The sequence below is a fragment of the Rissa tridactyla genome, chromosome 16, assembly GCF_028500815.1.
Source record: "Rissa tridactyla isolate bRisTri1 chromosome 16, bRisTri1.patW.cur.20221130, whole genome shotgun sequence".
Taxonomy (NCBI): domain Eukaryota; kingdom Metazoa; phylum Chordata; class Aves; order Charadriiformes; family Laridae; genus Rissa; species Rissa tridactyla.
In genome coordinates this window covers 8,248,888-8,262,747 of record NC_071481.1, presented here as the reverse complement: position 1 = coordinate 8,262,747, position 13,860 = coordinate 8,248,888, and the positions used below count along the sequence as shown (strand labels likewise).

The window sequence follows — 13,860 nt, the reverse complement described above, 5'->3', positions numbered from 1 at the left end:
CAAATTCGCCCCGTGTAATTTAGTGTTGTAATAGGTGTACGCTTCCATTGCAGCCCAAACAGCTGTAACTGCACCAAAGACGTGGAAGAAACCAAAAGACCGGACCCAAGCCACTGAGGAGGTGACAGAGGCGGAAACGGAGGTAAGAGGGACCCACAGTCCTGCTTTATCCAAACTTAATGATGATGTTGCTCTCTTGAAACTGTATTTTAGACACGTTGCTTCCTAGTTATCTCTCAGGGATCCAGCACAGACTTATGTGGGGGGGGACTGTGATTATTCCCCAGCTTTTTGCTCTGTTCCCTGTTGAAGCTCTTCAGTTTTCTTCCTTCTCGCCTAATTGAACGACTCCCCACATTCAAGAACACGTCACTGTTGTCCCTCCAGTGAAGGATGAGATAAAAGCAGGTTTAAATCATAGAATCACAGAATGGTTCGGGTTAGAAGAGACCTTAAAGATAATCTAGTTCTAATTCCCCTGCCCTGGGCAGGGACACCTCCCACCAGCCCAGGTTGCTCCAAGCCCCGTCCAACCTGGCCTTGAACCCCTCCAGGGATGGGGCAGCCACAGCTTCTCTGGGCAACCTGGGCCAGGGGCTCACCGCCCTCAGAGTGAAAAATTTCCTGATGCCTAGTCTAAATCTCCCCTCTTTCAGTGTAAAACCCTTCCCCCTCGTCCCATGGCTCCCCTCCCTGCTCCAGAGTCCCTCCCCAGCTTTCCTGGAGCCCCTTTAGGGACTGGAAGGGGCTCCAAGGTCTCCCCGGAGCCTTCTCTTCTCCAGGCTGAACCCCCCCGGCTCTCTCAGCCTGTCCTCGCAGCAGAGGGGCTCCAACCCTCGGATCCCTTCATGCTGCCCCCGTTGGGTGGAGTGGTTCTGCTGCACGGTGATGTCATTGTGATGTCACGGCCGAAGGTTGGTTTCCATGATAACCACCTGACGGAGAAGCTTGGGAAAGGAAAAGGTGGAAGTTTTGAGGCAAAACCACCTCGACTGTAATTAGATGAGTAATGAACATCTCCCTTGCTGCCGTTCTGGTAGGGATATTGCAGGAGGAACCTCTTTTGTTTAATATCCTGGGTAAAACTGGGGTTAGAATAGATCTCCGAGCGGGGGAGAGAGTAAAAATGCACAAACCCAGGCTGCCCGCGCGTATATAAAAACTGACCGCAGAGTAGCGTTGCTTCTTCACTCCAAATTCTTCTTCGGTTATTATTCGTCTGCTCTTTCCTCCCCAACTTGCCCGTAATTGCCGCAAACGCCGCCGAACCTCTCCGCTCTGAGAGCGTGTTGTTGCAGAGTAAATCCAGAGCCCGGCGGACGGTACTTCACCCTCAGTGTAAGCCAGGGTGTGCAGCAGATAGGCTCGTGTGGGCGTTGGGAATGGTACGGGGGTGTTTTCCCCTCCGTTCCCGGGGGAAAGGGTGCTTCAGATGGTGACGGGCAGGGCACCACGCTGCGACGGCTGGGCTGCGCGCAACGGGAAAAGCCGATGCTGGGGTAATCCACGGAAATGAAAAGCATCCCCCGTGCTCCTTCCCGAGCCAGAGAGCCAAGGGTGTCGCTGGGGCCGCGCCAGCAAGTTTATGCTCTCCGTACGCTCTCTGCGTCGGTTATTGGAGGAGTCGTGTCTCCTGGCCCACGTGGCATTTTCACCAAGGCTCATTTTTTCAGAGTATTCCTTGAAAAACCTGCAAAAAGCGTTTTAGGATGTAGCGCCATTGGGTTGGGAGGCGGAAGGATCGAGAGGCTCTTCCGGAGCATCCTCAGTGAAGCCTTTCCTTTGTTTAATGCTTTTCGCCGTCTCCGACTGCGGAATAAGGCTGTGTCCTCGGAGAACTCTAAAAGGAGCAGCCAGGGATACTAATAAAAGTGTTTTCCTGAAACAGAGATGCTGAAGTTGTGGCTGTGTGTCATATTACCTGCTTTATCAGGATCTGCTCCAATTAGCAGCGTACGTTTAAAGGAAGGATCCCCCCAAAATGACGTGGGGTGTCCTTTAAAGTGCCGGGGAGAGGGGAGGAGCGAGGCTGGTCCTTCTGGGCTGGGATTGCTCATGGCTCTCGCGCCGTAGGGTCCAGCAGTTCCTGCCGTCCGATCCCAACAGCTCCTGGGGATTTCACGGGCAACGCCAAGTCTTTCCAGTTACACTCTTACTCATCGGCGGGTTATCTCCGGGGATGAACCTCTGCGTCACCTGGTTGTTCCCTGTGTCGCTCCAGATCTCCGTATCTCTGTTTAAGACGCATACGTGTTCCCGTTAGGCGCAAAAATGCCGTGCGAGTAAATGACGAGCCGTTTCGCGTGCTTTGAATTTTGGCAGGGTGTTTTTAACGTAACCTCTGTGTTTCCATCTGTGCTTCAGCCTAAAGTAGAAGAGGAACTTTCAGGTGACAAAGTACTTGAATCTGACCAGGAGAAAATGAGCCATGGGTTTCAACTGGAGAGAGACCCCTCTGAGCTTAAAAAAGCGAAACCTGTGGAAGAAAACGGAGAGCAGGAAGCAGAACCTGTCCGGAACGGTGCCGAGAGCGTTTCTGAGGGAGAAGGAACCGATGCAAACTCTGGCTTCACAGAGAGCTCCAGCGAAGGGCCGGCGTACCAGTATAAACCAGGTAAATCCTGTTTCAGACTCTTGCTTGGTTTTCTGCCTCCCTCCTCCGTCCATCCTCCCCGTTCCCAGTGGGGCCGGAAGGGGCTGCAGCATTTCACCGTGTCCGGATCCACCGTGATCCGCTAACGGATCCGCTCAGAGACCCCTTCTGGGGGAGCACAAAAGGAAAATTGCTTTTTTCTTTTGCTGGTGGTAAAGAGGAGAAAGAGAAAATCCCCAATTCCTTGAATTTAGTGCCCGTGTGGATGTTGGCTGCAGCACGGTGGGAATGGTGGTGAATCGGTTCCCCCGTGATCGACGGCTGAGAACCATACAAGAAATTCCATGTAAGCGGAATTCTTAAATAAGAGAAGCCTTAAATCTCTTATTCTTAAATAAGAGATTTGAAAGTTCTGAGTGGGTCCTAAGTAGGAGTGTGTGTGTTTAGATAAATGTGATGTCCTGGCGAAGCGGTGGGGTAGATCTTCAGGTTTCTAGAAGAGAAAGGAAAAGAAAGACAGAGTTTGTGGTTTCCAGTCCAGGCCCTGCAATTGAACTGCCACCGTGCAGTTCTTCTGACAAACCAGTTGGAGCGCGGGCTCCCAGGATACGGTCCTTTCGGTGCTATTTAGCTCTGGATATAGTCTACCTAAGGGGGTTTTTTTTGTTATTTATTCAGATATTTAATTTGTAGACCTGAACCGCTATTAATTCATCTCGTTAAGAGAGACCTTGAGACTGGCTTCTCAGTTGCTATCAATTTTTAAGCCATTTCTTATTCAGGTGAAGCTCCGTCCAAATTAATTAGTCATTTTCTTAGGAGCCCAGACATTAAAGAGTATAAAAGAAAACAAGGAAGGACCTTGAGAGTCTGGACAAGGTATCGGGAAGGAGCACCACCGTTTAGCGATTGCACTGCGGTTGTTATTTCAGCGCCGCTTTGTTCTGACAAAGACCCAAGTTGCTTTTCTTCTGTTAATTTGGTAGCATCGTATCGTTAGGAGAAAACGTAGAGGCCTCTTGATAGTTTACGGCACGTTTATGATCGCTCCACCAGTTCGTTAGTTCAGCACATCTTGACGTTAATCCATAATTCATCAGCCGTCTCTCCCAAAGACTCGATGCAGTCGGAAGGATCCCGGTCGGGGCTGGATGTCCTTTCGCAGTAATCCTTGATTTCAGCTCTGCTCTTTTTTAAAATGGGGGATTTTTGCCCTTTTGGTCGACCGTAGGAAGAATTGTGTGTTATATCCCATCTCTCAGCCTGCCTGTGACGCTGCCCAGCTGCTTTTCCCGTTAAAGCAGCTTGTTAAGACCTTTCCAGGAGAAGGAAACTGTACATACAAACCGTTTCTTGCTGCTGTCGGGACTTTTCCGTGATGAATGGAGGGTGGTGTGGCACAGGGACAGGCAGCTGGCCGGGAATTCTGGCTGGGACACAACAAGCCAGGCAAACCCATTTTCTGCACCCTTTTATCCCGAAGCTCTGTAGAAATAAAACTGCCCAAAGAGCTGAAAATTGTAATTACTTTTGTGTATTTTCCTTCCCAGTTATTCAAAGCCATCGCTTGAACTGAGTTGTGTTTGGGGCCTCGACAGGGATGGGAGGGGTGAGAACCCAGAGACCTAAAGCCGCTGATCAGGGACTGAAATAAAGAAATAACAGTAAAACCTTTAACAGCGAACCTGAACGTCCGGGTGAACGCAAAGCGGCGCCGTTTGGCATCAGTGAAATCCGGAGGCAGCGTCTCGTACGGATGTTCTCCTTCAGATAAAAACATTCCGCCCGCTTTGGGGCCTGACCGGTCGCCCCGAGCCACTCTTTTTTTCTTTCCGAACTTCAAGCAAAGGGCAGCCAGCAAAGAAAAGCCGGTCTCTAGGCTACCAGGTGCTGATTCTCCTTGGGCTGAAGCGGCTGTAGGTTTCTATTTTGATTTGCGTCGGGCAAGGTCCTCTGCACCGCAGTTCTCCTGCCCAGAAAGCCCTCTGAAAAAAAAATGGGCGAAAAGTTGTAATTCTTAGAGCGTGGCTTGTGGTTGTGTGTTTTCTCTTGCTTCGCACCTTTATCTGCAGCACGGGTTGGTAAAGACTCGCTGTTTTCACGTTTTCCAAGGATATCTTTGTTCCGCGCCGTGCGCTCCTCGGCTCTGCAATTATCGCTGCCTCTTACACAAAAAAACAGCTGCTTTAACTTCTGCGTTTTCACCTAGAAGCTGGGAATCGCCCCCATTTCATCCTGCTGCGCGAGAGAGCGGGAGTCAGAGTTAAAACGAGATGGCGTGGGTTAAAACTGCAGTCGGTGACGAGTTGGAGCGTGGCTGCTGCTGGAGGTGGCTGTATGCTCCCCAGCGTTTACCTTCCTTTAATGCGATGTGTATTCCTGTCCTTGCTGCCTTCAAAATTGAAATAAAGTTGAATTTAAATTTCGCAAGCAGCTGTAACAATCTCATCCCTTTGGATGTACCGGAGACGGGTCTCGGAGGGCGGAGGTTTTTGTTACCTATGGATCTCAGGCACCTTCTCTCCTTATAGAGCAGTGGAAGCCCCTGGACCCGGAGGGGAAGAAGCAGTACGACCGGGAATTCTTACTGGATTTCCAGTTCATGCCTGCCTGTATCCAGAAGCCGGAGGGGCTGCCTCCCATAAGCGATGTGGTTCTCGACAAGGTGAGAGGAGAGCCGATAAAACAGGTGCGTGCAGGTTTTTTTAAATATAAATAAAGATCCCTAAAGCGGGCTTTATTCCCTGCCCGTTCCAACGCAGGCTTTTGTTGGGAAGGGGAAGCGTTTGGCCGATGGCACATCGCTAAATTCTTCAAAGGGAGGCGTTGGCGCCTGATGAGCGTGCACAGAAGATTTAAAAAACTGAAGCATTTTTAGTGGTCTCTGTCTGGATTGAGTCATTGTTGCTATTAAAATTGGAAGCGCTGTAGCCACGAAGGCCCAGGGATAGAAGCAAAGCAAGACTGAGCAGGGGGGCGGTGTCTCTTATTAGACCAATTCTACGGTTAGAAAGCGTAGGCGTGCTCTTGGGCAAACTCTTTTTTTTGGTGTGAAGCCGTTGTGTCAGTGTTTATGAGCTGATCTGATAAAAGATCTTTAAACCCTCGACTCTCAGAAAGTTTTGTGGTTTCTATCCAGCCTCGTTACAGCTGTGATTTTCTCTGCTGGATGTCTGCGCTTATTGAAATACTTGTTATTTCTGAAGCGCTGACACCAAGACCTTTATTCTCCGTCTCCGTTAGAACTACGTAGTTCATTGATTTTGATGTGACCGCTACAGGCTCTTCAGATTCAAGCCCAGATCAGGATACGGGGGATTCTCACGTGCAGAAACATTTCCACTCTGAATTTCATACCCAGACAAATTGTAAAACGCAGTTTTGTTCCCAAAACGATTTCGTCCGCCTCCTGGTTTTCCATGGTAGCTTCTCGCTGCTCTGTCTGCTTTTGAGCGTCCTTGGCTCGGTCAGCCATCTGTCTCGTTACCACAAAAGACATTTGTTTGAGGGAAGGTGGCAGTTTTGCGATCCTGAACCAAGACTATCACATTCATCTTGCAGAAGACAGGCCCGTGTTGCCGTAATTTTAGCCCCCATAAGTCATGCCCAGCCTTGAAATGTTTCTGAACTCCACCTATTTCCTCAGTAGTCACCTGCGGAAGGAGTATTTTAAATTAAACGTGTATTTTTGGTGTAAGTGTGGCTACATAAAGCTTGCATAGCTTCTTAAAAGTGTTCATTTGTATATTAAATATGAATATTATGCTTTAGCAGAGATTGTCTGTAGACTTGCGTGAACCTCGGTAGCCGCAGCAGCCGCTGAACAGATCCGGTTTGTTTGTTCTGCTCCACGACGCAGGTCAACCAGCCGAAATTGCCACTGAGAACTCTGGACCCTCGGATACTGCCTCGAGGACCAGACTTCACGCCAGCCTTTGCTGATTTTGGGAGGCAAACCTCTGGTGGAAGAAACGTAGCTGGAAGTGTGAGTTTACCCCAACTTGCTAATTTAAAAACTGGCCTTAACACCGATGAAGTCCGTCCTCACGCTTTTGGGTCTCTTCCGATGCTCCGGTGGTTCTGGTTTTGTCAGGATGAATGCAAGGGTGATGTTTTTCTTGGCTGTGAAAATGTAGGCAAATTAGAAAAACGTTGCGGATGTTTTTAACTGGTACGTATTGGTCTGAAATGGGTTTGATCTCCTTCCCCACTTCCCGCGCGAGAGGTGTGGAAACGTGTTTCCACGGGGAGGACCTGGTGGTCACACGTGCGCAAGCGCACATTTCTCGTACGACCACCTGGCGTTGGTGCGTCATCATAGGAGCCTAGTTTATAAAATGTGCCGATTTTATAAAGCAAAAAGCAAATAGATTTTACTAACCAAAAAATAAAAGAATATACACAGCGCCTGTGTATGTTCTTGCTTTCTCTATGCTTCTACACGTTGCTTTGCTTTGGTCACTTCATTCCTTGTTTTCCTGCCTTTTCCTCTGCTTTTCTTTCACTTTCTCTTCTTTTCCCTGGGTCTGGCTTTGCCCAAACTCTGAAATCCCTCTCTGAATTCTTCCTTCTTGCCTTTGCCGTCGCTTTTTCTCGGGGTGCAGGTCCCCCCCAGTCAGCCGCAGCGGGGGATGGAGGCTGCCTCCACTAGGTGCAATCATTGATTTTTCGTCTTATCTGTTGGGATACGTCCAGTGTATCCATCCATAGCCATCATTTATCTTTCAAAACCGCTGGTTTCAGAAAAGTTCACTGAATAACCTTAACTTCCAAGCGTGCGGATGTCCAGGAGGCTCGGAGTCAAACGTGGCCATTTTGAGTTGATGTGATGTTTCTGGTTTGCGAGCAGCCTCGTGGCCGGTGCCGCGGTTCCGGGGCACAGCGTCCGTGTCTTGGAGTAGCTTCAGTGTCGCGGTTTCTCTCGAAGCACCGCCCGGTCCTGAAACCTCGATGCTGTTTGAGGTCGACGTCGCTTCCTATATTTAGGACTTGCAGGTCGTACTCCGGCGCCTTCTCTCCTTTCGTGCGCCGAACGTCCCGAGCCTCTCGGCGTCTCGGTAACGTCCCTGTCGCTCTTTCTCTTTCCGCAGGCCTGCAAAGTGCAGAGCAACCCTGGATTGCCTTCCCTGGCTCGGTGCGGTTCCCCAGCATGCCCTCTCTTGGTCTCGCCTCACCCACCATTGAGGAACCTGCCGATAGGGGTAAGCCAAATCCCCCCCTCTCCCCCCCAGATCTTTGCACCTTTTTGTAGAGTTGTCTTTTTCCCTAACGCCCACTGTTGATAAAGAACGACTGGCAGAAAACTTTACAAAAAGGTGCAACAGTGTTTAAAAAAAAAACGAAACAAGACTTGCATTGTACCCCTCTAGGCAGTCTTCAGTGGTGGGTGGGACATCACCAGCTGAGGGCATGCTGGGACGTTGGCCTGAGCGGGATCCGCGAGGGGTCTGCACTTTGCAGACCTGTGGAAAGGGGGAGAAAAGGTAAGTCCCGCTTACCCCGTTCATTTGGAGCATTCAGCACATAACATACATCTTACATTTGCGCCTCTCCAGAGTAGAGCCTTTTCTTTGCGTTTTCCTCGAGGAGGGTTGGAAGGGAACGTTCTTTAACAAGCCCTGCTGGCCTGCGACGGCGGCGGTTATAGGACGAGAGGGTTTTCAGCCCCGAGCAAAATCAGACGTTGTCTTCTCGTAAAGCATGGCAAAAACCTGCGTGTACGCTGCCTGTCCACTCGGTCATTCCACCTCTGCACAGGCCATGCCCATAAACCATTAAACCCCACTGCCTCTTCCTCGCCCTCCAAATAATGCCGAGCAGCTCAGCGCTAACAAGCTTTCGGCACGTTGAGAATCTTTTGTTTTGCTTCCTTGGCTTTTGTCTTTATTTCCTTCTTTTCGCTTAAACGTGTTGTATGACTGTTTTCAGAACTAACAAATGTCACATCAGACGAGACAAGGGGTGTAATTACACAGGAACGCAACGCAGCTAATAAATGCTTCTTGACGTAGATGAGAAGTTAGATGAGCGCGGCGGGTAATGAGATGCGAACACAGAGAAGTAGGGTTGGAGAGGGACGGGTCCGTCCCCGCACACCGAGGCGGGACGCGTCTGCTTTTATCCTTCCGGAGAGGTGACGGAAACGCGAGTCGCCCCGATTCTTGTGCAGCGTCGTTCCTGGTGCCTAAGCTCCATTTTTCGCCTTCTGCGTTTGGAGCCTGCCGTAGAGGGAGAAGCAGTTCTTTAATGTCTTGGGTGTTTTTTAAAACATTACCATGGCTTGTGTCCCAAGAGCAGAAGCGGGCTGTGCGGGAGAGCACCAGGGCGTGCTGTGCTGCTGCTGGGAGGTTTTGGCTCCTCCGCAGGAGGCTTGTCCCTCTTTCTTTCCACTTTCCTTTTTCCCCTCTCTTCATCTGGAAGACAGGTAATTCAGGTTAATGTAGTAACATCTGGTAAGCACTTCTCCGTGCCTTCGGTGGAAAATATTATTTCAGTGCAAGCTGTAGCGCTGTAATCGCAGGCGCTACAGAACCATTATTATTTATGTGGACTGGGTTACAAAAAGGAGGCCGGGCATGAGCTCAGGCACCTCTTTAACTTGCTGCCTTGTAAATTTGAAACGAAAAAAACCCACATTTTTTTTTCTGTTATAAGTTTGACCCGTATATTATTTTATTACATCTTCAAAGGAGGCTTCCGTCCACTGCTTTTAAAGCCTAATCAAACAGTTGGAACCAAGTTTATTCGCAGATATTTTAAAAATACAATCTTAAAGAAAGTCTTTGTTCTATTAATTCAATCAACTGTCCGGTCTCGAAGGCAGCCAGGCTCGAGGAAGCTGTGACACGTAACATGCTGATATTCGGGAGATGCGAGAGCGCTCCCTGCCTCCGTCAGTTCTGCAAGGGGAAGGTGCGTTTGCTCTGGCAGCCGACGCTTCGGCTGCGGGTGGACCCGTCCCCGAGGAAGCGCCGTGGCCCCGGCTCTCTGCTCACGCGTTACAGCCTGGCCGCGGTTGGAAGGTCCTTCAGAGCAGAGCCGCCTCCGCGCAAGAGAGACGGGGCGGCCGCGGGTCACCTCTCGTCGGCTTTGCCCGTGTTCCTGGGGGAAAATGAGCCCAAACGCTTTGATTTTCAGGGCACGCTGCCAGTCTGGCTCTGGTTACCAAGCTCTCCGTGGGCGAGGTCTAGGGCGCGTGGCTGAAACCGGTCAGTTTTCTGTTGCGTTTTTGTCTGGTTTTGCAGCTGGAGGGAAGTTTCTTCTTTGTGTGGCCATACGTTTGCAGAGTGGTTAGAACCTGGGCAGCAAAATTGTGTGAAATTGCTTAAAAACAAGAGGTGATGGCTCAACACAGGGCTGCGAAGCAAGGCTTTGCTGTGCCATACTGGTGTCGGTCAAGGGTCTGGGTGGGAGCGGAGAGGAGTCGTCGGGGGGGACTGACAACTGTTTTAGGAAGGTGCCTAACACACAAAAACATCGTGACGGCTCCCCCTTCTTGCTGCCTCATTCCACCGTTGATTTCTCGGGAGCGATCGACTCGCGCGGTTATATCACAATTAACAGCTTGCACCCAAAAGGGTTTGAAGGATCTGCTGGGTTATTTCTGTGCGTGCCGGGGGGGATCTGACCGGAGGGCTTCAGAGGCGGCGGGCAGCACACTAACACGCTGCACCGCGTCGCCCTCTTCCATGCATCACCTCGGCGTACGAAGCGTGTCACGGCATGAGGTCATGGTCTTTTGACAACTTCTTATCCGAGGTCGTTGTCTTCTGACGACATCTCGTTCTGTTGCTGTTATCACATGGCGAAGCCCAAACGAGAACTCCAGCAGTGGCGGTGATTATGGCCGTTTGCTTCCATCGGCGGCACACATTCACATCGTCAAAGCCAAGCGGTTCAAATCACAGACACAAGCTCCTGCCTTTAAGAAGGGTTGTTTTTTTAAAAATCATGCAAAAATGGGTTTGGGGCTGATCTGTGACATAAGAGGCACCAACTAAGAGCCTCTGCTCCTGCATTCAGTGCAGCTGTTTGAATAACTGAGATGGTTTTGCCTCCGATGCTCGTTGATCCCTTTGTTGACCAAAGAAATGTTTTAAATGGCCCATCTTTCATGTGGAGGCTGCCTACTGCCCGCTGAAGAGATTAATTACTTCTGCGGAAAGTAATGGTGGTTTGATAATGGAGTTTTGTTGCGGCGCTAATTTTTACATTGAGGTTGGACTTTTCTAATAAATGAGTTCATAAATATGAAAGGGCGCAGGGGAAGGATAACCTGCCAACAGCGTTTGATACCTTTAGTCCTTAATCGGAAGCTCCCAGATGGTGAAGAGGGAGTTTGGGGGTATCTTGTGCCCCATCACTTGTACAACTGATGAAAAACTCCCCCGTTTCGGCAGTTTTCGTACCTGATTTGACATGGAAGATGTTATCCAGGGTTGCAGAGAAGCGCTTGATGCTGTTTCAGGCAAAGTACCGTGTTTCCCTTTTCTTCTGTGAGGCTACAAAGAGTTTGACCCACATCTGCTAGGATCGGTATTTCTGCAGTGCAGGAGCAGGACTGATGCTCCATTCACTGTGTTTTATATAATCCCTGTCTCAAACTGGCTCTGTTTGAAGCAGTCTCCAGCAAAACTTAATATTTTTGGCAGAGCTGCTAATTTATCATTATCTAATTGCTTGGGATGGCACGTTTGAAATACACCTGTAAGGACCGATTTAATCCTTAAATACGCCTTTGCTATGGGTGTCTGTTACGCTCTTCTGGCTTTCAAGAGGCCGTTTCGGCCAGTCGGCGTCAGTTCTGCAGCACTTAAGCAGTGTCCGGAGCGTCGCCGATGCCTGTAGGCAGTGGTCATCCCATAGCTGTTTCGGGAGAAGCTGCCCGAGAGAAACACATTTGGTGTCTTTGTGTTCCCTCTGGCCAGCCCGGCCCGCTGCGCTGGGTCGGAGGGAGGCCCCAAAGCCCTAGGAGGAGTTGTTGACGGTCGGCGTTGCCATCAGCGGGTGTTGGCGCGCGCCCTGGAGTGTTTTATGGAGATGCGAGTTGAAAAGGGGATATAACAAGGAATGTTTTTGTCCTAGTTGTTGAATGTTGGACCGAGGAGATCTCAGCCAGGCCAGAGGAGAGAGCCCAGGAAGATCATCACTGTGTGTGTGAAGGAGGACGTCCACCTGAAGAAGGCAGAGAACGCCTGGAAGCCGAGCCTGAAGAGAGAAAACCAAACGGAGGACCCGGAAAATGTCAAAACCCAGGTGAGAGCATTAGGAAGCTCTTCTGAGTACAGCCGTCTGTAACAGAAGAGGGACGGTAGTTTGCCTTTGCTGTTGCGTAAGACAGTAAAAAAGGGCAATGAATTCCAGTTTGAATCACAGCTTTCCCCTGCCTTGATTATTTTTTTTCATGTGTTTATTCTTGACCCGGAGTTTAAACGGCAATCCTGCATATTAAGCGAGCCTAAATAGGGAACACCAGACAACCTACTACCTCTCTGCCAGCATTGTTTTTCTGTTGCTTTTTTACTAGAATATTTCTGTCTCCATTCTAAAGCAAACAACCTCAAACGTTCAGCACAGAACTTCCTTTTCATCCCCTTTTAGACTACGTTTCTGCCCTGAACCTCAGCAAGACTGAGGTCCCTCTGTCGGTTTGTCCTGCCCAGCCCAACAGCGCCGTCTCTGAAACTTTCTCTGTGTCTTTCTCCTCCGTGGGGCAGCCGCTCTGGGCGGAGGTATTTGCCTGGTCGTCAAACTTATAATTTGTTGGATAAGTTGGGATGGTCTTGACGGACACTGGAATTCTGTTCTTGGGGCTGACAGCGGTGTTGTCGACCTCATTATCATTCTGGCTAGGGGAAAAAAAAAAAGTGCCTTAAAGTAAATATAGGAGAAGTTGATTACCTCTAGTTGAGGGAGAAGGCGGCCACTCCCTATTAATTTATATCTCATGGCTAAAGGGATGTCCAGAAGAATATTTCAGCTGGGTGACAGCCAGGGCTTTGTGCCTCTGTCACGCTTGAAAAAAAGCACTTGGGCATTTCCAAAAATCCTGTCCTGCAGCCTTGCTCCTCGGTAGCCGGATGCTGAGTTAGAGCTGGAGCTGGACTGCGCACAAACGTCTGTCTGTGTGTAACCCCGCTTCCTAGAAGTTCTCTAGGACATCTTCTCCGTTCACCTTTAAGCACGTTCCGGAAAGCCGCCTGTTCAATTTGTGCTTAAACTTTAAGTTTTCCTGTCCTTTAGGAGCTGTTCCGCAAGGTACGAAGCATCTTGAACAAGCTGACGCCCCAGATGTTCAATCAGCTCATGAAGCAAGTGACAGACCTGACGGTAGATACAGAAGAGAGGCTGAAAGGAGTCATCGACCTGGTCTTCGAGAAGGCTATCGATGAACCGAGCTTCTCGGTGGCGTATGCCAACATGTGCAGATGTCTTGTGACGGTAAGAGCCGCCAAAGTCAAAGGGGAAATTCCTCTGCACGAGTCAGTGTTCTGCACATTATCCCCATCAACTGATTGGCCAGAGCAGAGTTAAACGTTAGTTTCTGAATGTTAATAAAAATAACTCACGTGATGGATTTCTTCTACATTCGTTGGCCGTGCCTGTGGGCAGAGGTCCGTGCTTGGAGTGATGCGGTGTTTGGAGTTGAGGACACTGAGCACTTCGCTCTGCCTGGTCACACGATGCAATGAGTCACGTTGGGAAAGTCCCGTTTCTCTCTCTCGTTTCAAAGGAGAGCCCACGGTGCTGAGCCAAGCTTGGGACAGCTAGTTTTCAGATGGCGAATTCGAGACAAATTAACCCCCTTCTCCCCCCGATCCTTCATGATGTAGAATCACAGAATGGTTCGGGTTGGAAGGGACCTTAAAGCCCACCCAGTGCCACCCCCTGCCCTGGGCAGGGACACCTCCCACCAGCCCAGGTTGCTCCAAGCCCCATCCAACCTGGCCTTGAACCCCTCCAGGGATGGGGCAGCCACAGCTTCTCTGGGCAACCTGGGCCAGGGGCTCACCACCCTCACAGCAAAGAATTTCTTCCACATATCTCATCTAAATCTCTCCTCTTTCAGCGTAAAACCATTCCCCCTCATCCCATGGCTCCGCTCCCTGATCCAGAGTCCCTCCCCAGCTTTCCTGGAGTCCCTTTAGGGACTGGAAGGGGCTCCAAGGTCTCTCCGGAGCCTTCTCTTCTCCAGGCTGAACCCCCCCAGCTCTCTCAGCCTGTCCCCACAGCAGAGGGGCTCCAGCCCTCCCAGCACATGCAGCGAA

At 50.2% G+C, this 13,860-nt stretch overlaps 1 protein-coding gene across 1 annotated transcript in view; it reads left to right on the top strand.

The window, feature by feature from the left end:
* EIF4G3 (eukaryotic translation initiation factor 4 gamma 3) overlaps positions 1 to 13,860 on the top strand; it is a 112,434-nt gene that overhangs the window by 74,157 nt on the left and 24,417 nt on the right. Inside the window, 7 exon segments of the mRNA XM_054222094.1 lie at positions 54 to 142; positions 2,365 to 2,614; positions 5,125 to 5,282; positions 6,453 to 6,578; positions 7,684 to 7,794; positions 11,678 to 11,848; positions 12,836 to 13,033. Coding sequence (XP_054078069.1) covers positions 54 to 142; positions 2,365 to 2,614; positions 5,125 to 5,282; positions 6,453 to 6,578; positions 7,684 to 7,794; positions 11,678 to 11,848; positions 12,836 to 13,033 — 1,103 coding nt within the window.